Consider the following 26,960-nt stretch of genomic DNA (forward strand, 5'->3'; position numbering starts at 1 on the left):
CACCATGTGGTATTTTCGCCATCCCGGTATTCAATTTCGGTTTGAACATGATTTGTCCTGTCCTACTCAATAATTTTTGCGTGTACCTATTCAAATTTGCACAATCCAAGGTCTTCTCCTCCATGAATCAACGAGCTATCCTATTAGGAGTCTCGTGATTCATTTTGCAGAACGTGATCAGAATAACGTGAAAGGTCCCTTTCCTCTGGCTTTTTCACTTCAGTAGGGAAATTGGGAAGCAAGTTATGGATAATTTTTGATCAGTGCACTTTTTGACTTTAATTGGTTATATAAATTTCAACGACATGACTGCATTGTGCATTTCATTGCTGGTTTGACATTTGCAATCGACTCTACCGACCGATCGATGCTATCCAGTTGAGAGCACTCGTTAGCACTGTCATTGCTGCTGAGCTTCTCGTTCCCAGTCACACACAAAAGAGCCACAGCCGATAGCTGATATTGATGCCCTGCACTGCACCGCCACACAACACCATCAATACGGCCAAACCCAATCAATACATCATGCTAAACCAACAAACGTACAAATACAAAGCAACATCATCAATGCGATTGATCTAAAGCTAAACAACACAACTATGAGCTGTTACCGTGTAGAGCTGGAGGTCTATCTCTTCCTCTCTCGTGTGTAGCTCCTAGCTACATGCAGGTAGTTGTTGGTTGTTTAATTTGCATTCATATCGATACATGGTTTGTGTATCATTGTATGTGAAATGAAGCCAAGTGCTCTATATGCCAGTCCGCTTTACTCTTGTATACGTTTTCCCTAGTAACATTTTCTTGTTATATCATCTTCTCTGTCGTTTGATTAATAAAATTATTCAAGAGTCGCTGAGATAGGTTTCATAGAATTGTTAGCTTGATCATTCTAATTGAATTTCTGTTTAGATATATATGGATTTATTCATATGGATTTGTTCTATCTATTGTAACGTTCCTTGGGGGGGTCCTGATATTATTTGAGCAATGACCCAGTTGGAGACGTTTCACATATAAAAAATCTTTTACTGAGTCATCGGTGTTATAACCTCAAATTTGTAAGTGTGTGAATGAACCCTATAAAACACCAGATTGATTGAGTCAGTACAAGATTTAGTACAATCGTCCAAATTGCAGGAGGCATAAACTCTCACACACCCTTGATTCGTCCAGTGACTGATTGTATGAGAATAATGCTCTTTTGCAAGTGTAGGTTGTAGTGTAGTGTAGCAATTGCTAGACACTAGATTCGGTGACCTTAAACTATTACCTGTTTTGAAAACAGTATATAAAATCAAACAGATCGAGCAAAAACCTCGATGCATATAATTTGCGGGACTGTGCCTCTAATAAATTCTGAAGGTCTAGGATAGGATCGATAAACAAAATTCCGTCCAGAAAATACTTGGAGGGCAGAATCTTTTCGAACTTTATGCTCTACTGTGTGGATTTATCACTGCAGCTGCTTTTGCTCTGTAGTAGGAAATTTATTCCTAAGTTGAAGTTGGGCACAGATAAAACCTGATATATTAGCAGGTAAGAACAGAGAATATATGATCTCGATCTGACTCCACTCAATATTTCCACTTAGATCTGTTCCTCTATCCAGATTTGGATCAATTATTTCAACAATCGTCTTTGATCGGCACCTAACAAGTATAAACGTGCCAGGCACAAAATCTGAAGGGCTAAAGAAATAATCGAACTCAGGAAACAGAATATTAAATTTGAAATATAATGAGCAATAATAATAATAATTGACAAACAGTGCAGTTTCAGAATTTTATAGACAGGTTTTGAATAATTTAATGTCGACAGACTTTATTGAGTTTGTGCTATGATGCTTTGCTATCATGCACGTTCTTTTTACAAAGTTTAAAAATTCTTATAGATAAATTGAAATTCTAAATGATTTAACCAAAATTTTACAATATTTTAGACTCAATCAAGGTCGTGGTTCAGGCAGATGAGGGCAGTTGAACGACCACAAAATTTTACAATTATAATTCAGTATGAGTATTATATTAAGTGCTTTTCGACGTGGCCAGATTATTTAGCGAAGTAAAAATTGAAGTAATTTCTTAATTTCTGTACTTTTTCAAAGCAAAGGGTGGGGCCCCATAAAATAAAAAGAGAACTCACGTGATCCTTCTTGGCGTAGTGGTTTCTTTTAATTAATTTATAATCGGTGGCTTGTCCAAACTTCAGTCTTCAGCACGTGGGTTTTTTTTGAAATTATTTCCTTCACCAATTAAATAATGAGCAATTAAAATTTAGGTTTATAGAAGCGATCAATTGACAAAATAATTTGAAAATATAACAAATAATATCGCCTCGAGTATAGGCTAACAATTAAAATACATAAATTGAATGAACAAGAATCTCACTAGAAAATGGTAACTTTTTAGAATAAAGGTCTTTACGGTGAAGGCATCAAAAGGGAAGTAGTCTCTCGTTTCTCAAAACTTTTGGCTGAACGGTTCCGTTTTGCTCAATTTGCATAGAAATTCTGCTATTGGTAGAATTAGTATGACGTATACATTACTTCAGAGATGAGTAAGAAAATAGTTCTTGTTTTACAATAAATAAATTTAAATTATCTATGAGTAAATAAATTCTCATATTTCCCCTTATACAACGTACAATGTGTTACCACATATGATAAGACCTTTCTAGTCGCTGATAACAAAATAGAATACCATGTTTGAATATCATCCCTCTTTAGTGTTATTTTTCTGACCTATGATTGGCCCTGAACAGATCACAGAGATTCTTACATCAGTCCATGCGGTTGATTCTATAATTATTATATAATATTAACATTTCATACAAAAGATTCTTATTACAATCATAAATAACAAAAATGAATATTACTATTCTTATCAGTGATAATGCTTGTATCATGATCTTGCTCGCTTCTATATAATAAGAGAGAGTAGGGTTGTGTTTGTTCGTGTGTTCGTTCGTTCGCATCAAAACATGTCAACTTCTGGATTGCATACCGGAAAAACGGGAATGATTTAGATCTCCAAATTTTGCACATAGATTCTAAAAATATCAATCTCGTGCACCTGGATCCCAAATTTTAATTTTCCTTCTAGATTTTTCAGAATTAATGTTTAAACTACATTAATGGTAGGCTACATTCGATTTCATTAAAAAATCACCAAATCATATGGTCGAAATTAAAAAAGGAACATCTGTTTCTATATTGCTTTCTACCTGAAAAACATATAGCCCAGTCAATGAAGGTCCAAAAAAGCAGTTTCGATCCGAAAATTAAATAAAAGTTGAATTTCCCAACATCGATAGAACCCTCCCAGAGGATCATTCTCCCAAAAGTCCCAAGAAATCCCCTTGGAGCTTTCCGCCCCAGTCCCCTAAAACATGAAAAATGCAGGTAAATACGAGAAATCAATTATCTCTGTAAACATTGATTGGAAACATTTCTATTATATGCCATTCGATTCATCACATTATGGACTACAATATGTATTAGTTAAATTCATTGTTCCAATAAAGCTTGCAGTTTTCTTGAAAAAATAATATATATGTAAAAATTTAGGGGGTTTGTGATTTGATGTTTTTTGTTTTCTTCGATTAACTTCAAAGCAAGTAGTTTTAAAGAAAAATAAGCCAAACAATTAATGTAGTCACTCTCATTGCAAATCCATTGATGTATATTGTTATGTATTTTCGATTCGATTTTACGCCGTGGAAGGGGAAACAGTCGACGCGGAACGGCGCGGCTGACTCTCTTCACAATAGTAAACAGCAAACTGGAAATCAGTATCTCTAGGAAATGGTAATCTCTGTTACCATTAATTGGAAAAAAATCATACTCATTTCCTCAATAAATTAGACAGTTTCCTTGATAAAATAATATATATATATATATATTATATATATATATATATATATATATAATATATATATATATATATATATATATATATATATATATTATATATATATGTAAAAATTTAGGGGTTTTTCGATTTGATTTTTGTTTTCTCCGATTAACTTCGTAGAAAATAATTTCAAAGAAAATTAGTCATATTATTAATGTAGCCACATTCATTGCGAATCCATTGATGTATATTGTTATGTATTTACGATTCGATTTGACGCTTTGGAAGGGGAAACAGTCGACGCGATACGGCGTGGCTGACTCTCTTCACCATAAGTAAGGCCGGTTACAGAGCTCGACCGACCGTCAGTGCGTACGTCAGTCGCGCTTGTCTTTTCCATAGATATTCCATGTATCCGTACAGAGCAGGACTGACGGCACGCATGCGTACGGTCAGGACCATGCGTTTTATACAGCATACGAGGACCATCGGTCGAGCTCGTGCGCATCCGTTCCATCGGTCGACTGACGCGCTATTGAAACAAATAGAAGCTTTCAGAGCTGTATTGATTAGTAGACCGATCGCAACATAACCAATGTACTGACACCTCTACCCGACAATCAGCTGATATTGAATTGAATAGCATAATGAGTGAATTCAATTAATATTGTCATATTTGAATTCAGAGTTTTTCTATGCATTTCTTTAATCATTTTTATTGAAAAATATAATATATTATTAATATTATCTACATTTATTTGATCCGTAGCTTAAAGTGACTGCAAGTATTCCCAATGGTGATACAAGCTCGAAATAACTCATCAAAATTCCTGATGGACATTCTGAGGTAGTTGAAAAATGTCAACGTTAGTAGACAGAAGGTTGATCACTCACAGCTCCAAGATTCGAAGTGGTGGGGGGAACGCCAGCATGACGTCACGTGTAGTAATGAAGTGATAGAGTAACCACACTGAGCATACAGTTTATTCACTGTATCTTCAAATACATCGTCTTTTAATCCCTTCAAGATCGACCTAGAACTTAGAAATTCTCCATACTTATAGCGAATGAATCACCGATTCTAATGATGTTGTTAAATATTTCAAGTTCATTCAACTTGTATGAATAAAGTGAAGTTGAAAGTTTTTCAAGAATCTAAAAACGTGACACGAAAAAATTAATAAGCTGGAAAAGCGTTAGTAGACAACGTTATACTATTATAATTTCAGATTAACCCATAAAAAATCTTGATAAACCAATGCATTGCAATAAACCGATAAATCGATCCCAAAAAAATCCGATGAATTATTGCATTCATATAAATGCACTGAACTGAACACATGCTGGTATCGAGCACATGTTCTACGAGAATCAAAATGTCTCATCCCCGAAATTCACAAGCTGATGTATAGCCAAACTACAAAATATAAACACGACCTAGAAGATGAAGAAAATGTTTGTGTGGTATAATTTGACTATACGTCACCGTATGATTTTCAAGAATGCGATATTCTGCCTACTCTGTACTACAGCCTACGTCACGGCTGCAGTTCCCCCACTCCAATTGCATTTCAAGTAAAATACTATAGATGAATGACCAACCTTCTGTCTACTAACTTTGGAAAAATGTATCTTCACCTCAAGCAATGATGTATATAATGGTACTAAATTCCCTTTGAAATGCTCTTTGGGCGACCATCGGGTGAACTTGATATCTACGTCTTTTAATCTTTCGTTTAGGAAGATAATAAGCTGCAATAAAAATCTGTAAAGGCGTCCATTTTGTGAGTCAGAAAAACTGGTCCGGATGGTGCATACGCACTGACGGTCGGTCGAGCTCTGAATGTGTAAAACTGATTCATCGATGCGTACGGTCAGGATGGTACATACGCACTGACGGTCGGTCGAGCTCTGTAACCGGCCTAACAGTAAAATAGTAGGCCTACTGCTTTTTAAGTTGCATCTTATTCACACTATGACGCTCGAAACAATCAATTTGGTCTATTGTTTTGACATGCGATGAAACTAATTTTTCACATTTTAATTTGCTTCTTATATGTGCTAAATCATGCATTCTATGACTGACAAAGATATTGTTTGCAACCGATAAAATATGAAAATTCAGTAGATTCTAAAGATGAAAGCTATGCAAACATACAAATTAGGGAAGAGTAAGCATGCATAAAAGGTAGGAAAATCATGAAAGTGTTTCACATTTAAGCACAAAGTAGCCTACCGTATAAGATGAATTGAAAGATGATTCATCATCTTCTATTATTTTTGTTAACATATCGATTTTTCACTTCCACTCGCATCTTGTCATTCATTACACAAGGGCCTTAATGAGAACTCTATAAATGGAAGTAAAGCAGAATCAGACTGGAATCACAAGGTTGGCAGAAGCTTTTCTTAATGTCGATTAATGTTGATTGATATTGATTTTGATTCGGGCACCAAAAGAATAGATCATTTTCTATTTGAGGCATTCAAATTAAATCTATTGAACATGATTCCTTATGACTTGGCATTCACAGATTTAGTTGGGTGAAGCTATTTGAAAAATGTACCTGATTATCAATTTTATGGTTTTTATACCATTCTAGTTCATTGTGATCATTGAAGGGTTGAAGTGATGAGTTAGTTCAAGTGAATTCTAGTACACAAGTATTTTGTGCTTATAATGGGCTCTTCTTTATTTTCTATCGATGTTTTGCTCCAGTAGAGAAAATTGAAAATGTTGGTTTTACATTTTATAAGCTTCATAAATAATATTAGTTAACGGTAATATAAATTTGATAAGTCCAGTATTAAATTAATCAATGTTGATTCACATTGTATCGCTTTGTATCAATGTTACATGCACTGTTTGCAATTCATCACTATTCTCTCAAGAATTAGTTTTTTTTATGAATTTCATGATCTGAAAATTTAAATTCAAATGCTATTTGGATGACGTTCACATTCCACTGGTTTTTTTACAATAATTGTTACGTTGAAGAGTGAGGCAATTCAATCCATTTGGAAGTAAAAGGAAATCACAGTGCAATTTGAACAGTGGATATAACTTTGAAATTCAGTTAATCAATTCATTTCGGCTTGATACTATCATTTGTAATTTGAGTTGATCAGAAATATGCATTGTATATAATGTTTATATTTCAGTTTGACTAATCTTCTATCACAGTCTCGCTTTCATTCATAAACATGATAATCCTAAATACGTTGATTACCTTAAAGATGTAGCTTATCTTACATCGAACAATGTACAATACAAACAATTTTCATTAAATTACTATTATGATGATCATTGGAATTTCAGCCTGTGATTGAGAAAAAGTCATTTTATGAGCCTTGAAATTCGTACCTAGAAAAAGTTGCATTATTACTAGAAATTTTGTTATTTTTACTATTTATTATAGGTACTGTACATTGATTTTTGTGATTATAGAGATCAACTACTTTATTCTGAATCACGATAAGGATAAATAGGAAAATTGTGAGATGAGGATAACATCCTGATAATAATGATTTGAATGGAACTGCAATTCTGGCTTGGTAATGCCTCTTCATGTTCAGTGAGAATAGAAAGCTCCAGAGTAATTCTTTCTCACTATGTGTGATAATATTGGTAATATTTGGTAACATTTGTTGATATTTGAACCGAATGTGCAACAAATTAATCTACTTTCAGCTTGAAAATTTTCAACTTATCAAGAGTACAGTGTTATCATATTATAGTATCTCAGGTAGGCCTACCCTTTTATATTTCATTTCATGTGATCTGATGATATTCATTTCATTATCAAGTGTTAAAATTATAAAGAGTAATGAAACAAGAAAAAACACAAGAAAAGTTATGAAAAGAAATTTTGAATCTTCATTTTCACAAAATAAGGATAAGATGAAGGAGTCGGACACATAATATATATCATGAAATTTCATTGAAAAACATCAATATCTTAAACTAGAGTTATCAAATTGTGATACCTCTGACTCGTATTGAGAAGGCACACTTCAAATAATTAATTTAATAAACTCAGTGAGCAGACAACGAAATCCTGATTTTCATCGTGAGCATGGTTAAATCAAGAAAATTAGAATATTTTTTTAGAGTATTGAAATTTGAAAATCCAGATACAGCGCATGTCAAAACAATAGACAAAATTAATTGTTTTGAGCGCCATAGTGTAAATGAGATACAATGTAGAAAGCAGTATTATTCTGTTTACTATGGTGAAGTGAGTCAGCCGCGTCGGCTGTTTCCCCTTCCACAGCGTCAACTTGAATCGCAAATACATAACAATATACATCAATGGATTCGCAATGAAAGTGACTACTACAATAATTATTCATTTTCCTTTAAAACTACTTGTTTTGAAGTTAATCGAAGAAAACAAAAAAATCAAATCGCAAACCCCCTAAATTTTTACATATATATTATTTCATCAAGAAAACTGCAAGTTTTATTGAAAAAATGAATAAGACTAATATTGTAGTCCATAATGTGATGAATCGAATGGCATCTTAATAGAACTGATTTTGAACAATGGGTACAGAGATAATTGATTTTCCGTGATTACCTGCAATTTTCAACTTTGAGGGGGGCTAGGGGGGAAAGCTCCAAGGGGATTTCTTGGGACTTTTGGGAGAATGACCCTCTGGGAGGGTTCTATCGATGGTAAGAGATTCAGATTTTATTTATTTTTCGGATCGAAAAAACCTTTATTTACTGGGCTAATAGTTTTGAAACTTCGTTTTCCTGATGCAATGTTTAGGCCTACACGTGGCATGGATTATTAATTTTTCAGCTAGAACAATTTTTGAGACAAAGTGCTAAATAAACGAATAAATAAATGAATGAAGGTGTTGTTATTTACATGAAGATATTATATTCTTCCATTTTTATTTAATTAAAATTTCAAAATTATTCGAGCCCTGATAGAATGAATGACTCACTGTACAGTCAGTCGAAAATTTTAATATTGGAATGAGGGGTATTTTGGCAAGCTGAGCAAAAAAATAAGGTCATATGCACCTTTTCGTTATATCTTCAAATGAAAAATGAGTTTTGTGGGTTGTCAAAACTCCCTCTGAAAGGGAAACTATTCATCTTATTCTATCTTTTAGTAAAATAACAATGATCATCCATCCATGTATCATCTTCTATACTATAATAAAGGAAAGAACTGGATTATAAACGTAGCCTATGCAGGTGTAAAGTATAGGGAAATTATGTTTGACGCATTATCACGTCAGAACTACTGGACTGATTAAATTGAAATGTTGGATATAGATTCTTGCTTAACCGAGGGTGGTTATAGACCAATTTCCAGTTTCCAGTTTGTATGGAAGCAGCAGAAGATTTCTCTTAAAAGGGAAATTAGAAGATAGGTATGATTGGGGATCCTTTTCGAATGATAAAAACAGGGCTTCCGTCACACCCAAATTTTTTCCGCCATTTTGAATCCAACTTCTTTTTTTAATTGAAAGGTGGTCATACTGATTTACTTGAAATGCAGCATATAAATTCTTAATCAACCGAGGATTCTTATAGACCTATTTTGAATTCTTCTAGATTTCATTACGTCAAGTTTTAAGAAAGACCCTTGCGAAGCACGGGTTACTCGCTAGTTTATAATATTTAACATATTGTACATTTCCATTAATAAATTATTTTAACAATAATAGATATATTTTTTTATTTTGAAACTCTTATCCTTTTACAATAATTATTAGTTTTAGAAGTAATTATATCATAGTTTTGTCTCAAACGTAAGGTCAGTAGTATAGAGAATTCATTTTAACTAATTTCTTGATTACATTCAAAACAGCTGTTCAATATTGTAAACAAAGTTGTAATCTCTAAATTTGATGGTTAACTACAAACAATTACAAATTATTTGCGATAAATTATCATTTTAAATACTTGAAAATGGTTCTATTTTAAACGGATGTAATAGCTTGTGGCAGTTATGTTTATCAGTGTCAACTCCATAAGTGTAGCCAAGTTTAATAGAACTCTTATTTGATCAAAATAATTCTGGCCATGTACACTTGAATGATAATTGCCTGAACTACCCTAACTCATTCAATTCAAATAGATTGATACCAATTTTAAATAGATTAGATACTTAATTTTATCTGGTCAAAACTCGATAGATGGGTGAGATGTGTCCCATCTCTTCGTTGGTGTCATTCATTTTGTATATTGACTTTTGAGAGGGTGCTCGCATAAAAAAATAGAAACTTTTCCCATGTCAGCAAATCGGAAAATTGCCGTTGGCGCAGGTTTTCCATTTGCCATTTGCCAACAGAGTCAGATTATAAAGTTGTCCCTTGCCAGGTGGAGTGGTTGGTTGGGGAGGAAGGGGAGAGTATTTGAGATGGCTGCGGGGCTCGTTTCAAGTCCGTGAAAGCTGGCGCTCTTTTAAAACCACCAGTCATTAAAATCTCATTCTGTTAGCTTGCCCCTCGGCCACCACCGCGCCTCCGAACTTAACCTAACCTAACAGTGTACGTACGCAAGGCCTCTCCTTTCAAGTACTCACACTCATCAGAGGGGCTCTTCAAGTTTCTAACTGTCCCTCTGTTAAATGTTCCATCATTTTCCTTCTTCAATAAAATTACGTTAGAATCATGTAAAGCGAATTTGACTGAATTAAAGTTATTCATATGAAAAATAAATCGAAATTCTATTTTAATTAGGTCTACTAGTAACCAATTTATCAATTAAAAATTAAATTTTCTTTGTAGTTAAATTAACTACAAAGAGAGTAGATGTTCGTTCACTGAAATGAAAATATTCTAATGGCACTCAAGAATGACAATCTCAAAAAACTTCCCTCTCTTGAAAAATGCATTCATTTGCACTCTAATAACGGAATAAATAGTTACCAAAGTCCTAATTCGAAAATATATCCAAATTTCAACTTTTTCCATGAGCAAATCCGCCACTCAGTATAGTCCATTCAGTTTTCAGTTTATTAAATATGACGAATGATCATCAACAATCTAAACACTAAATACAGGTCATTTAGCACCCACGGTGTATTGAATCACGAATGAAATGCAGCTGAATGGAATCATCGCCAATTGCTTTGTATTCAACTACAAAGAGCGAGTCTAGTTGATAATTATTTACAACACCACCTTACCTACTCCCCCTCCTCCACCAGATTAGACCGTTGGACGCCATGATTTAATCTTCTCTTTATTATGACTGCTATCAGGAGGGTAGTGATGCCTTCGTGCATAATTTATCATGAAAAGTGAAAACTTTCCGCTGCTAACTTTTATTATTTGACGGAAACTTTTGTTGATAGCTTCAGCTGTCACCGATTCGACAAAAAATGGAAAAACTTGCTCCAGCTCTTCAAAGTAGGGCTTTGTAAATAGGGCTCGTTTATATTCGTTTTACCATGATTGTGTAATTTAAGATATTGAAAATATACCCTTACTTAAACATTAAAGGTGATGAATTGTGATAAAGTATTCGACTGTTGTTTTGATCTTTCGATTAAATTTAATTTTTTATAGCAGTAGCATTAATTCAGGTCATTGTAATAATACATTAATCATTGTGGTTATATTCTTTGTAATCAAGGGGTTCTCATGTTTGTCTTGAAAATTCTCATATTTTTTGATAGTTTATCTGTTATGTGATGGATAACATATAAATGATGTGATTAATGTTTGTGTCTTCTTGTGTACTCTGTTAGTATTATAATTTCTTACTTTTGAGTTTTATTTAACAGTTTACATGCACTATTATTTTTTAGAACCAATGTCATACATAATTTTGGAACAATCCAAAACTGAGATCTACTTCAATGACCCGGCTATATGAATAGCATTGATTGCATTATTCCTGCTGTCTCTGCAAGTATTATTCTTCCCCATGCCTTCTCACGTTTGAATTCTGTGCATTGTGGGAATTTGTCGTTGTGCCTATAATATATTTTCAGTGGAGCTGGTGTTTATAGGCAGCAATACTTTTAATGGCAGCAATTTATCATAGACGGACGCGTGGATTGTGCATTGCATAGCTGTGCACTCTTTGTCTTTTGTATTGGGTTGCGCACTGCAGATAGCATAGCATAGCACCGACTCGACTCTCCATTCGCAAAAGGCTAAAGCTAAGCTATCAGGCCCTTTTCCACTGTGTGAGCCTGTCCCTCACTTCCTGTCTCTTTCCCTCTTACCCGTTTTCCTCCTAATTGCAGATTTTTGTTCCCTATCAGCTACAATTTTCATACTGTTCATAATATTTTCAAAGAAGGGTTGATGAGGAATTAGTCATTTTGACCGAGGCTGTCATTTTCTAGATACAGCCTTAATACTTTTAGGTATTAAGTTGGAGCGATTTATAGTGGAGACTGTAAGTCAGTCTACTACAAAATACTGTAATAATATGTTATTAAATGGTTCGTTCGTCAATCTGTCAATCCTTTCATTGACTGAATAGCCGCTCTATAGTGAGTTCCACGTTGTAATTATTTATGTATTATTTATTTATACATTGTTAGATATAATATCATTCTCAACTATGAATGATTGGGAAAGGAACAACAGGCTAGCCCAAAACTATTCCTTTCCCAAATTTGAATGGAATTTTTCTAAAAGTAGGTCATGCTTATCACTTCATAAGTTTTGTCCAATTTCGAGTCCAAATCATATAAACTAGGAATTCAGAATTCCTAATAATTAATGGCAGTATTTGATTGACATTCGTGTTGCTCTCCTTGTCTATCATTCTACAAAGTAGATAGCGCTACCCTTTTCTAGCTCCGAAACGTTGCCAAATCGTCTTTTAACAATTCAGAAATATAATTCATTAACGAAATATTTATTGTCAATTACGAATATTTATTACAGTAGACTACCATTGAAAAAATATTCTCTTGAATAAAATAAAATTGATCGTATCAAACATGAATAAACAGCTGAAATTACATCAGATATACCGTAGTCAGCTATCCTCTATAAAAGGCAGTGGCAAGGTAGATAATCGGCAACGCTGTTCTATCTTTTTCCACTACCATTATACGAAGATCTCACTGCAGTACCCTTACCAAAAAAATATTTTCAAAGAATGTATTCAAATTGAAATCTCTTCTTAATTAGGATTAAGATATAAAAAAACTGAATGATCTAGTTACAAGAATTTTTTAACTTCTTTTTTAAACTCCCAATTTTAAGATCAGGTAACTTACGTGACCAGCCAACCAGCCCTACAATTCATTTTCTGAGTTTCATACTTGTCTATTGTTTCCATTAACTTCCCTGATTTTTAAACAGTATTTACGGAATTAACTGCAAAATAGGGAATCTAATTAAATAATTCAGTTAAATTTTTATTTAAATATGAGTCAATTTCAAGATTAGGTAACTTACGTGACCTGCCATACAATTCATTTTCTCATACCTGTATATTGTTTCTTTCCTGGTTTTTTCTTAATCTCAAATTGAATATTTTGGAGCAAGTAGCGTTCTTAAATTCTAAGTAAAATGATTTGAAATACGTAGCAAGTCGGTAAACGAATTTCTTCACCTATTCAAAAACTGGAATACTATGTGAAGATAAGCGGTGTGATCATAGAAATGAATTGGTGAACGTATCATGTGAGTTTAGCATTGATCTTTGTGAAGTCAATTAGGTAGGCCTACCCTCTCTATGCATGACCGCTACTTTTGTCGAAAGTCGTAGTTGATGATAATATTGGAAACCAGCAAAGGCCAACTAATTAGATTTAACCTTTGATTAGGCTCGTTAGTAATCGCTATCAAGAGTGCCAACACGCCGAGATTTACTGGAATGATTCCAAGGCCGGGAGGGGCTATTTGGGCGCCTGGAGAAAAGTTGGCAGCCCTGGGCGATGGGAATTAGGAACTTTATTGCCGAGACTTGAGCAAAAAGGAAAAAGGAGGTGATGGAAGGTTGAAGAACCAGAGTAAAGAAGGGGGCTCTCAACCCCCCCCCCCCAACCATTAAGACGATAGCCAGAGGTGCGCTCGCTCTACTGTTTGTTTCAACATTGTTGAAGGTTTCAGATTACTGAAGCTTTCACGAACCCACTGCCAATCTATTTCCTTTTTTTGCCTATACTTTCTTACTCGCTCACGCCACATTTTCTTCGCTTTTAATTTTTTATCAACTTTATCCTGGAGATAAAATTCTTTAATGGAGAATCTCCCGTCTACTATTAGATTTTTCAAGTAATTTTTCGATGTTTGCTTCTTTTTGGCTTTTCTATGTTCAATAGCGTACGTGGAATTAGGAAATAATCACAGCGTGAGAATTCAAATAGAATTTTCTTGATTCTCCATTACCGTACATAACAATATTATTTATTTGTTCTCTTTGACAGGTTCACCTGTATATATTTTTACCTGGTAGACAATATTGTTTGTATGTGCGTTCATTTTGAAACACCTGCCTATCTTTTCATAGTTTATCTATGAAATACCCGAGAGTTTGCTTCTGAAGTTCAATAACCCCTTTGTTCCATGTGAAGTCGAAATTCCCAGAAGTCTTACAATAACATCTATATTTACTTACCTATACCAATTCTAGTTGTTAAGTTGAGAATTATGAATGCTTGAATGACATTGACTTCAGAAGTGATAATATTTTCACGGTACAGCCACTTACTATTAGCTACTTACTACAGCTACTTAGTTAATTGGAATGTGTGATATGATTTAGAAGCAATAATGTTTATTCTAGAAAGCTTTTATCATTTTTTCTAATTAAATAATGAAAATAATGACCTTGTATTTAATCAATTGGAATCATTTCGAAATATACTCACCAATGAGTATGAGTTTGTACTATGGAAACTTTACTTGTAAACTTTACAGAAAAGTATTATTATTTTTGGTCGTAGAAACAAAAATCAAACTTCTATGGACTCAGTGAGTCGAGTAGATTATTATAATATTAAAAAACATAAATATCTTGAAATCAATGTTTCGAGTTTTTTGATGTAGGGAAACAATAAGCAGACAAACAAAGGCTAGTGTCCCCCGAAAGGTGTGACGAATGAGTTCCGGTGACTAAAATCAACCAGTGTGAACGTTTGTATGCAGAGCCATATGCGCTATTACTATCGCTCTCCTCTGGAAATAGGACAGGTTCTATTTTCTGGCAGAATTTTTCTATCACGGTTGCCAGTCTGTCGACTCACATTTAAAAAGCACATGTTCCATCTTTTTGGGAACTATTGGTCAACGAAAGAATCGCCCGTGTGAAGGGGCCCTTAAGAGCAATGTTATAATTCGGAAAAAGGGCTGAAACAGGCACTTCGTTCTAGCGTGTTTCGGACGCTATTTTCCAACCGATAATCATGAAAATGGTACCAAATTGTTCAGAAAGATTTGGACATCTGGCGCCGTACCGCCAAATTCCAATTTTCCAACTATAAAATGACTTTAAAATTCGATGAACTTGGAGAAAATTTGGCAAAGTTTGACGTTCAATAGGAAAAAATTGATAAGTGATATCAAAATTTGGCGGTACGGCGCCAGATGTCCAAATCTTTCTGAACAATTTGGTACCATTTTCATGATTATCGGTTGGAAAATAGCGTCCGAAACACGCTAGAACGAAGTACCTGCAAAGAACTCTATATCGAGAAAGCTTCAATTCCCTACTAGCCTTTCGAAAAAGTGTGGTCGAACTCACTAACACATTCCCAACTGCTATGAATGTGAGTACACACACTCACACCGGAGAACCGGAAAACTGGTTTTCTGTTGTCGAAACAATTGATTGTTTTTGTTCAATGAGATATTGCCCGTCTTCTTGTCTGCGCTATTGTGTTTTATGTTACATACTATATTCATATAATATGCTCTATTATTCTATATGCTTATACAGGAGTTTGACATCCATATTATTATTTATTCCCATTTAATTTCAATATCATATGAGATCTGTACTATATTCTATTTGTACAGCTATTTTGGAGACATGGTTCATTCTTCTCTCATCGAATTCTTTATTATCCATGTTGGGCCATGCATGGCAATTCAAATTCAACCCAAGAACTTTACATGATACTACCCGGGAAAAATTTAGTTTTAGAGAGATGAAGTTTTACATGTTTTTTTCTTAAATTCTCGAGAAAAAGTAAGTTATTGGATAATATGAATGAATAATAGTTCATGCTTCAACGAAAATTTCTGCAATAAAAAAATACTTTTAGTATACTGCAAGATTTCCAAGATAAGCCAATTCTCTGTTCACTTTTTTTCATTTACATTTACTTTCTTTGAAGTAGTAATAGGGTACAAGTATTCAATTGGAAGAAAGGTGAAATGCAAAAACTAATGTACAGTATGACACTGTACATTGTCATTGTCCAGGAGTGGTAACGTTGGGGGGGGGAGATTGCGCAGACTGCGTCCTTGTCATTGTAGTGAGGGGGGGTTTCCAATAGGGTCAATATTGTAAGGACTGACGATCTTCTTTGGAATGTTTTCTGAATCGTGCAGAATCACAAATACTTTGCTTCTGAATAAAATTATGCTTATATGAATCATAAATTTTTTGGGTTTAGGCGCCTGCTGGCGCCTGCGCGGTAGATTCTATTAAATTCATAATTGACCAGAAATGAATTCGATTGTTTATAAAATAGACAGTTATCAACTGTCCATTGTTCAGTTGTTTACAGGCCGTTGTACATGGTGATCTGCACTTGTTTTGGTGAATCAGGAATTAGGTACTTCTCGTAATATTTGCTACCGTATATTAGCCCAGTTCTGAATCGTGCTAATACAGTCACAAGTACTTTGCTTCTGAATAAAACTATGCTTATGAATCATTGTAGCGTTATAATATTTAGCGTTGTTGTATGATTTGAATTTTTGTGCCCTGTTAATTATTTATTTATTTATTAGATTACCACAAACAATATAATGATCGGGAAAGAAAAAACATGCTATTGCCCAAAACTTTTTCAATTTCCTAATTCAGTTTCAAATTGTGCAAATATTATACATAGGTTATGTCCATTTCAATTTTCTACACCAAATCACAATCTGAGAGTATAGATTAGTTTAAAACAAACAATTTTAAATTTTGATAGATTGATAGTAAAACTTTTGTAAAAAAAACGTTAAATTCACAAAATAGAGAATAAAACCACTTAAATTTTGAGCTCAAAATATAACGTTCACCTTAGCTATATAACAGCTGTTTCATGTTATCATGGATAATAAAAACCAATTTGATTTGATTTATTATAATATTATTGGAATCATTTTTTGTTTGTGATTTTTCCTGATAATATACATAAATACATTGAAATATTTGATCATGTACTCCAAACAATATTATTACTGGAAAAATTAATTCCTATCTAGAATCAAAATAAATATATTTAAATCTCAAGAATGAAGAATCATGATTTTTATTTGTCTATGCATGAACCATTTTATTAACAGCCTTCAGCACTTACTGTATCTATATAATACTGGTCGTCAGGCTCGCTTCGCTCGCCATATCCGTTTAGCCAGACATTTAGTCTGTACCCCCGACTGGATCGTCGTAACATATGATAAAAATGCTCAAATGAAAAATGCAGGCAAGCGAAGCGAGCCTGCTGATCTCATTCTTGGACAATCCAGTCGGGGGTCCAGGGCTAGACGGATATGGCGAGCGAAGCGAGCCTGACGGCTAGTAGTAATATAATATTCCCAGGAATAGCTCTGATTGAAGTAGCAGTACCTAATCAATTTTTCCGCGATAAATCAGGACCTCCTAAATAGGTATTTAGGAGGTACTGGATAAATTGGTATTTAGGAGGTCCTGGATAAATGCATTTCAATCTTAAACTTGGTGCCAACCTAACAAAGTCAACTCAACTTAATGCCAAATGTGACAAAATTTTTAATTTAGTTACCAGAACAACTCTGTGGGTAGATGACACAAGTTGATAAGTCACATTTTTGAACATATTGAGTTATGCATATGGTTGTGTTCAGAAAAATTAGATCTATAAGATGGTACTATCTATATAATAAGAGAGAGTGGGGTTGTGTTTGTTCATGTGTTCGTTTGCATCAAAACATGTCAACTTGTGGATTGCATACCGGAAAAACGGGAATGATTTAGATTTCCAAATTTTGCACATAGATTCTAAAAGTATCAATCTCGTGCACCTGGAAGACCAAATTTTAATTTTCTTTTTAGATTTTTCAGAATTAATGTTTAAATTTCATTAATGGTACATTCGATTTCATTAAAAAATCACCATATCATATGGTCGAAATTAAAAAAGGTACATCTCTTTCTATATTGCTTTCTACCTGAAAAACATAGTTTTGAAACTTCGTTTTCCTGATGCAATGTTTAGGCCTACACGTGGCATGGATTATTAAATTTTCAGCTAGAACAATTCTTGAGACAAATGCTAAATAAACGTCTACAGTTTCATCAATGCTGTATCGGCAATATGAAAACGCATGCAGGTCTTTCAATGAAGGTGTTGTTATTTAGATAAAGAAATTATATTCTTCCAGTTTTATTTAATTAAAATTTCAAATTTATTCGAGCCCTGATAGAATGACTGACTCACTGTACATAGGCCTATTTTGAATTCTTCTAGATTTCATTACGTCAAGTTTTAAGAAAGACCCTTGCGAAGCTCGGGTTACCTGCTAGTAACTAAATATGTTGTATCTCTTTAAATAGCTGAGATATAGGCCTTGCTCAAGCCTGATAGAGCATTTTCTTCCAAACCCCAAGTTGACAAATATTGATAAGTACATATATCTCAACACTCTTCTACCGGTTTGTATTATAATCCAATTATCAAAAGATGGCAAAATTTGATAAGTGTATGTACTGGTAGGCTATTATAAAATCTGAAAATCAATAACCTCTATTGAGAACTACATAAACCATACAACTTTGCAAACAGTTCAAGTTTGTTTAACTTGATCAATACTTGTAAATAATATCAATTAATTGTTGAAAAATATATTCAAATTTCCAAATAATCGATTTTTAAGATATTTCCTATTCTGTTACATTGTGATTTGAAACATTTGGCAGATGGCAAAACATGATATCTCTGATATCACTAGCAAAAATCCTCAATTAAATAAATTCAATCCTCAATTTAAATAAATGTTTTATTCCTTGATATTTTATATTCAAATAGTCAATGATCAGCTGATTATATTAGTGTAAAATGGGTAAGAAAAATATGATAGATAATTTTTGCAGCTATGCCAAATTTTCAAATTGCTAGAAGAGGTACTCTCTCTAGATTATAGTTTTATATTAACATATGGTATGGACATTTCAATTATAATTTTAAGATATTGGAATAAGAAGAATATATACATGCTAAAATTCGAACTTTAAACCCTTAAAAACCACCCTTAGAGTTAAAATATCGCCAATAGATTTCTTAGTGAGCCTCTAAAGGGCCAACTTTACCTACCAAATTTGAACGTTTTTGGTCCGGTAGATTTTTAGTTCTGCGAGTGAGTGAGTGAGTAAATCAGTCAGTGAGTGTCATTTCGCTTTTATATATATGGATAGTGCACTCATATATTAATGAACTTGTATGTCGATTTAGAAGAATTAGTCAAATGAAGTGTTCTTTGATAACACTGTTGAAGCAATAGAATACAATCTATAGCCAGGCTACTCAAAAGAAGATCAGTCATGTTAGAACAGCCGCAGAATGAGTAGACAATGCAGTGTATAATAATAATAATAATAATAATAATAATAATGGACTTTTCTAGGAAGAGAAGACTGGACTGATGTGAGAGTGAGTGCGCGTGTCAATTGTGATAGTGGTGCTACTGAAGTAATGAACTTCTTTCTCTAGAAAGAGAAGACTGATGTGTGAGAGAGCGCGTCGTTTGAGAGAGAGTAGAGCTATGAAGACCAAAATGTTTGTGGGCCAGCATGCTTTTTCACTCCGCTCCCCATCTCATCAGTTAAATTTACCTAGTACTACACTTTTTGAACAGCCTTCCTAGACATGCCCCTTAAGGAACTTCAGCGCGTTTTCCTAGAGACCTGTTCCAAAATATTTTTTTTATCGCGAACCCACTATATTCTCAATTTGATCAAAATCGTTAGAGCCGATTTTGGGATCCGTCCGACATACAAACATATACACAAACATACATTATTCAAACGGAAATTGCTCGCCATACTTCAATGATATGATTTCATTCAATGAGAGTATTCACATAATATAACAGCTGTGATAAAAAGCGAAAATAAGTCTTTTATGCCGGGTCCCCGGGTCTACACGACACCGATATTTGCGCAAACTTGGCTCAAAGCCAGGTTTACGCAAATCTGGCTTTGAGCCAAGTTTGCTCAAAACCTCTGTTCATACGACACCAACTTTAACACAAACCTCAAGAGAGTCACACCACAGAAGAAGTGCTGAGATTCTATTCAGTTCGCTATCGATTGAGTTGTGCAGTGCAGTTTGTGTTCCTCACCCGCAATGGACGAGCTACTCTTGTTGTCCATCGATGTTATTTGCCTTTCAAAAAGTGGAGTCGGAATATTGGTTTAGTAAGTTACTACTTAACAGTAATATAGAACTAATTGGGTAGGTAATCATATATAGTTATTCTCTTTCACTATAGTAATAGTATAGTAGTAGGATCTCTATAGTATTCGAGTATGAAATATCCATACTCTAAATATACATTTAAAGTATATAAATTCTATACGAAGTCTTTGAAGTGTTTATAAACTTGAGATGAATAGTAACTCAAGCCTCCTCCTCCTCCTCGACCTCCTCCCCACCTACTCCCCTTCCTCCTTATCCTCCTCCTCCACGACCTTATCCACCACCTCCTCCTCCTTCACCTCCTCATCTACTCCTCCCTCTCCCCCACCTACTCTCCCTCCTCCTCCTCACCCTACTGTTCCTCCTCCAACTATCCTCCTCCACCTCCTCCTCTTCCTCCACCACCTTCTCCTTCGCCTCCTCCTCCTCCCCCATCAACTCCTCCTCCACCTCGTCACCCTACTCTTCCTCCTCCTCCTCCAACTGTTCCTCCTCCTCCTTCTCCTCCACGACCTCATCCTCCACCTCCTCCTCCTTCACCTCCTCATCTACTCCTCCTTCTCCCCCACCTAATCCCCCTTCTCCTCACTCCACTGTTCCTCCTCCTCCAACTATCCTCCTCCACCTCCTCCTCTTCCTTCACCACCTTCTCCTTCTCCTCCTCCTCCTCGTTACCTCACTCTTCCTTCTCCTACTCCAACTGTTCCTCCTCCTCCAAATGTTCCTCCTCCTCCTCCTCATCCTCCTCCACCTTCTCCTTCTCCTCCTCCATCTCTTCCTCCACCTCCTCCTCCTCCTTCACCCACTCCTCCTCCTCTTCCTACTTCTCCTTTTCCTCCACCTACTCCTCCTCCCACTCCACCCACTCCCCTCCACCTCCTCCTTCAACTTCTTCTCCTCCTCCCACTTCTCCTCCTTCTCCTCAATAATAAAATTAAGAATACTGCTTATAGTCCAGTCACTATATACATTGGTGCATGCAATTTATATTGTAGTTCTGATTTTTTAATATATTATTTGGGTTCCTAAGAGAAGTCCAGAACCAATTTCTTCATGCAAAATTTCCTTGTGCCCAAAAACCTCGTATTTTCGGCTCATTTTCCAGTTTTCAGCTATTTCTACCAAATCTCGTAATCGGACAGAAAAATTTGCTCTCGCCTTTTTTTTAGATTATAAAACTCTGAATCAAATGATATCATGTGGAACTCTCTATCTCTCAATTCATTTTAAATTGCATCAGATCGAAATTGTTTGTGTCGGATACTTTATTGTAAGGACCTTAAGTTCCAAATTTCAAGTCAAACACACACAGACACACACACACACCACACACACACACACACACCACACACACACACACACACATAAAGACCAATACCCAAAAACCACTTTTTTGGGACTCAGGGGACCTTGAAACGTATAGAAATTTAGAAATTGGGGTACCTTAATTTTTTTTGGAAAGCAATACTTCCTTACCTATGGTAATCGGGCAAGGAAAGTAATAAGCTCGAAAATGTTATTATTTCAATTGCAAACTGTTGGCAACTGTTGATTCTATTAAATCATTCACTATGAAGAGATAGCAAACCTCGTGTGTCTCCAGTGATTTATTCCTGTCACCAGCTGGCTTAGATCTTTTAATAGTAGACTTGAGATGCGCGGGAACACTAGCGTCAGGTGATAAATTTTTATAACGGCAAGGAAAGTTGTGTGAGTGCGCCACACCAGATTTTTAGAGCTAGTTCTCAAGTTCTGAGGCTGGCTCACTTGTTCAAACTTATATAAATTTTTTGTCAAAATAATATCATCTTCTCATTTTATTTATTTCATTGTCCAAAACTTCTGCTATTTCTCAATTTCTCTAAAAATTAACGCTCAATCTTCCCTGTAAAATGCTCTATAGGAATATAATCATTCTTTCTATCCATTGTTGACAATGAATTCCATTTGTGAAGCCAGTATCGATCATTATTTGTTTTTCCATTGTATCGAGTAATTTTTCCAATTAATAACACAAATCCGGCACTGAAAGAAAGAGCCTGTTGATTAATATTAGCAGCAACGCCATTAAAAGGGGTTCGAGAGCGTTTCAATAAACTGTGATTAATGTTTTCGACGGTTGCTGGTTGAGAGAGTGTGTCGTTTTTTGTTGTCGGAAAGAGAGAAGAGACTAATTGTAGCAGCGCTCGTTTTTGACATGCTGAAGAACAGACCATGGTGATGTGTGGGACCACTTGCAGGAGAGCGGCTCGTAAGCAGGCTGAAGATTGATGGTTTGCACCATTGGTGATGCTCCAGTCGCAGTCGGTCTCCAAATCGAGGTGCGATGCCGTTTCAATAGTTGTCACCGCCACAAATGATGCACATTGAATAGAGCTGCGTCAGCGCATTTCGCTAGCAGCTACCTGTCACATCGCGAGCCCTAGCTCTGGATTGGGTTAAAGATTAATGGAGACGTTTGAAATGAAATTTGGGAGCATTTACAAAATTATTCCCCTGTACCTACTACCTGCTTTGTCAGTGTGAAACCACTCTGGGAAATTAATTCATGACACACTTCCTTCGTGTCGTATTGATCTTCACATTTTATTCACCAATGAACAAAGGATCCACTTACCATTTTTCCACTTTACATAGTGTTACAACCAGTTCAATAATAAACTACTTGCAAACAAGAGAAACAATCCAATGAACCCCAGAGTCGGTGGATCATGTCAGCAGCTCAATATCATGAAAGAAATCAGGTTAAGAAAATTCGAAATTTGAGAGAGTCAAGAAAATAATATATATTCCTCAAAACAAATATGAAAATTGAGAAGAAACTATGATTGTCACAAAGTACAGAATTACAAAAGATTGATATAGATTTAAATTTAGAGTTCATGAATTTAGGAAGTAGTGCTACCCCTTTAAAATTTCAATCAACGTTTTGAAAGATTTCCAAGTTATTAATTTGCGAAGAGAAGAAAATATGTAGTTGAAGAGAATGTAGAAATCTGATGATGCAGCTTACCGAAATTTAGAAGTATTTACTTTACTTTCCTGTATCTTCATGATGTTTAGTCTAGTTTACTTAAATTCCATGGTCCAGTAGTAGTTAGATTTGTTGTACAAGCAGGTTGTGTTCAAGATATCCTCAATTTAATCATATTTAACATTAATCAAAAACCTGTATGGACAAATAACAATCTGATAATTTTACATACAAAATTATTACTTGTTAAAACAGGATAGCTTTGTCTAGATTTGTAAAAACAGTAGGTAACAAATACAGAAAAGATACATATCAAATTGAGAATGAGATTTCCAGAAAATAAAATAAATTTAGAGACATTATAAAAGTAAGAAAGAACAGATGTAAAATAATAAAAATTTAATAATTGAGAATTAGGTCATAGACGGTAGAACAGGTTAGGTCTAGTCATAAAGTAGAAAAATTGTAATGTTACGTAAATTTGTCTTTAGTTAATGAGAATAAGAGATATTAAACGAATTCGGTATAAAGATCAAAATATGAAGATATATAACAATATTTTAAAAATAATATAGATGAAATTTCAAGAACATGAGAAAGTGATAAAAGTCTACAAGCTAATTCAAGATCTACAAATTTAGAAAAAAGTATCAAACTTACCCATCTGGGTTTTAAAAAAGACTCAATCAAAACATTGTTAAACATGTCATGTATCAAAACATAGTAAAGATGGCCGAAGCCTATTTTGGCAATATTAAATCATGTTGAAAGATAAATACAGAACGAAAAGAAGAAACAATTTCTTAAATTTTAAGTCAGACAATGCCAAAATCCAATGAATTAGTGAAGAAGCATTCAGTAGTGAATACAGGGTAACAGTTCAGCTGTTCAACAGCAGTTTTGCCAACTTGCAAAACAAAATACAAAAGTTTAAATCTTTTATGAATTATAAACAAAAATTCGATTATAATTATTCAAATTACGGAATTTAAATTATAGTTAATTTAGATAATTTAATTTTGGTACAATAGTTCAATTTTCGATTTAATCTTAAAATAAAACTGATTATTGTATGAAACAAACAAAAAGAATCTTGACAGACATGTATCTATTCATCTGATCGTTTCGTTCCAATCTTCTCTCTTCTCTTGCCTTAGTTTAATTAACGCTTCCTATCAGGTTGTTATTCATATTGCTGCCATATTTTATCTTCAATGTATCTATCCGAAATAAGTATATGCGCGAATAGTCATTCAATCAGATTCAGAAGTTTCCAGTGTATTTAGTGTTTCTCCAAGTTTTCTACATCTCTGATGACATTTTGCTTTCTAGATTATACAAGATCAGTTTCCCCATCAATCTTTCCAAATAAATCTGGAATTCTACTTGCTGTCCTAAATCCTAATCCTCGTTGATAGTTGGAAGAAATCAGTGACAGAATACATTTCCTTAATTAAATTATTGATTTTTGTAGTAAACTACTCTGCTATCAATATCATAACCTGAAAAGATCTGGATCGCTATACTAAGACTGCTGTTCTACGATGTTTGGTGAAACTTGGAAAAATCACCCCAAGAAAACCTGAAAGAAAAACTCACGCTGGTTCGCAAATTGGAAAAAGTTTCAAAGTGCTGTCAAGGTCGTTTGATTGTACGATTTCCGTATTGTGGCAAACCTACTCCCCCCACTACTATAGAACAATCACTCAATTGTGGCAACAGGGTTGTTGTTACCGGCTTATATCCTCACATTCACTGTGTGTGTTAGCACGCAGCCAGCAGAAAGGAAAATGGCGGCAGCCATGGGAATAATTTTTCATGAAGTTCATCTGAGAATAGATATTTGTTGTGGCCATTGTCATGGATACGTAGACCATGAACCACGCGATATGGAGGTGAGGTGCAAGTCGATATTTAGTGTTGGCAGTCGCCTTCCTAGTGCTCGTCAATTCGGTTCTAGTTAACCCCTTCCCCCCTGAGTAAGACCCCCCTTTCACCACGTTATACGTTAGCTCCATCCATCAGTGTACACTGGGCGAGGCATTGTGTATGTGTTGGCTGTTTGTTGCAATTGTTGACAGCAAAAATTGCGCAAATCTCGCCGATAATGCTGGTGACACGGGTCGACGATCCCGGGGGACAGTGGAAAGTGGTGGATACCGTTACAGGTGAGAGAGAGCGCCACCAAACTACATTTCTTGTTGGAAAATCCTCTGGAAATCTTGATTCAAGATGGCTGTTGAGTACTGAGTAAAAATTTATTTATTTGTTTATTTATCATTTACAATCAACTTAAGGACAAAGAAATAGACAACAGTCCAAAACTTCTTTTCATCCCAATTTATAAAATATCATCCCAATATAAAATAAATAAATAAATAGAATCGATAGCATTTGAGAAATTCATTTTTCAAACAAGAGTAGAAGTTGATTGTAGAATCAGGATGATAAATTCTTGCTTGAATTGGTTGATACGTGATGAACTGCGTTCATAACATTGTTTTATAATTATGTAAGACAATATGTTATATTGCAAACTAATGCTAATGTAATTCAATAATTGCTAATCATTTTCATGAAAAACATAACCCTGTTTATTGTTTTTAACTGAATACGTCAATAAGAGCAGGTAAAGAATATATACTACAGGTTAAAATTCTGCTTCTATAGAGTTCACTGTAAACCATAGTCTTTGTGAAAACATCACATTACCGTATTACTTTCCTTGCCCTACTACCATAGGTGAGGAAAGTATTGCTTTCCAAAAACAATTAAGGTACCCTAATTTCAAGTTTTCTATACGTTTCAAGGTCCCCTGAGTCCAAAAAAGTGTTTTTTGGGTATTGGTCTGTGTGTGTGTATGTGTGTATGTCTGTGAACACGATAACTCCATTCATAATTAACCGATTGACTTGAAATTTTAAACTTAAGGTCCTTTACCATAAGGATCCGACAATCAGAAATTCGATAAAATTCAATTCAAGATGGCGGAAAAAAATGGCGGATAATTACTAAAAAACCATGTTTTTCTCGATAACGGCTCTAACGATTTTCTCCAATTGTATACCATGGATTTATAAGCCCTATCAACTGAGATGAGTCTCACTTCTAGGAAAATTTCAGGAGCTCCGTAATATTCTTGAGAAAAATGGCGGATAATTACTAAAAACCATGTTTTTCACGATTTTCTCAAAAATTACTTGACCGACTTATTTTAAATTCATACTCTGTATAGTTATTTATCAGCTCTATCAACTGGCATGAGTCTTTTCCCTAGGAAACTAATGGGATCCACCACATCCTTGAGAAATGGACTCTGTGAATTCCTTCTCGTGCATGAAGTAGGAAGGTAGAGTAGTTTATAAAAAGAAAACATAGTTGAGATATTTCATCTGTAGAACAGCTGTTTTGACGAATTTTAAAAAATCATCGAATTTCACAATAATATTACACAAATTTCGAATTACACAAAGGAAAAATCTGGTGTGGTACACTCACACAACTTTCCTTGCCCATTGAACTGTAAGCCTCATTCTTAAACGAGAATAATTTAGGGGAATAACATATTGACGATTGGCG

At 34.6% G+C, this 26,960-nt stretch overlaps 1 protein-coding gene across 7 annotated transcripts in view; it reads left to right on the plus strand.

Moving 5' to 3' along the window:
- Nucleotides 1-26,960, plus strand: part of LOC111055348 (apoptosis-resistant E3 ubiquitin protein ligase 1) — a 205,746-nt gene that overhangs the window by 66,615 nt on the left and 112,171 nt on the right. The window contains exon 1 of one of the 7 annotated variants that reach the window (XM_039428209.1): nucleotides 24,530-25,549. The exons of the other annotated variants lie outside the window; for them this stretch is intronic. Coding sequence (XP_039284143.1) covers nucleotides 25,489-25,549 — 61 coding nt within the window. The 5' untranslated portion in view covers nucleotides 24,530-25,488. Of the gene's footprint in view, nucleotides 1-24,529; nucleotides 25,550-26,960 lie in introns of those variants that run through there. 7 annotated transcript variants of the gene reach the window in all.

The sequence above is a fragment of the Nilaparvata lugens genome, chromosome 5 (genome assembly GCF_014356525.2).
Source record: "Nilaparvata lugens isolate BPH chromosome 5, ASM1435652v1, whole genome shotgun sequence".
Lineage (NCBI taxonomy): Eukaryota > Metazoa > Arthropoda > Insecta > Hemiptera > Delphacidae > Nilaparvata > Nilaparvata lugens.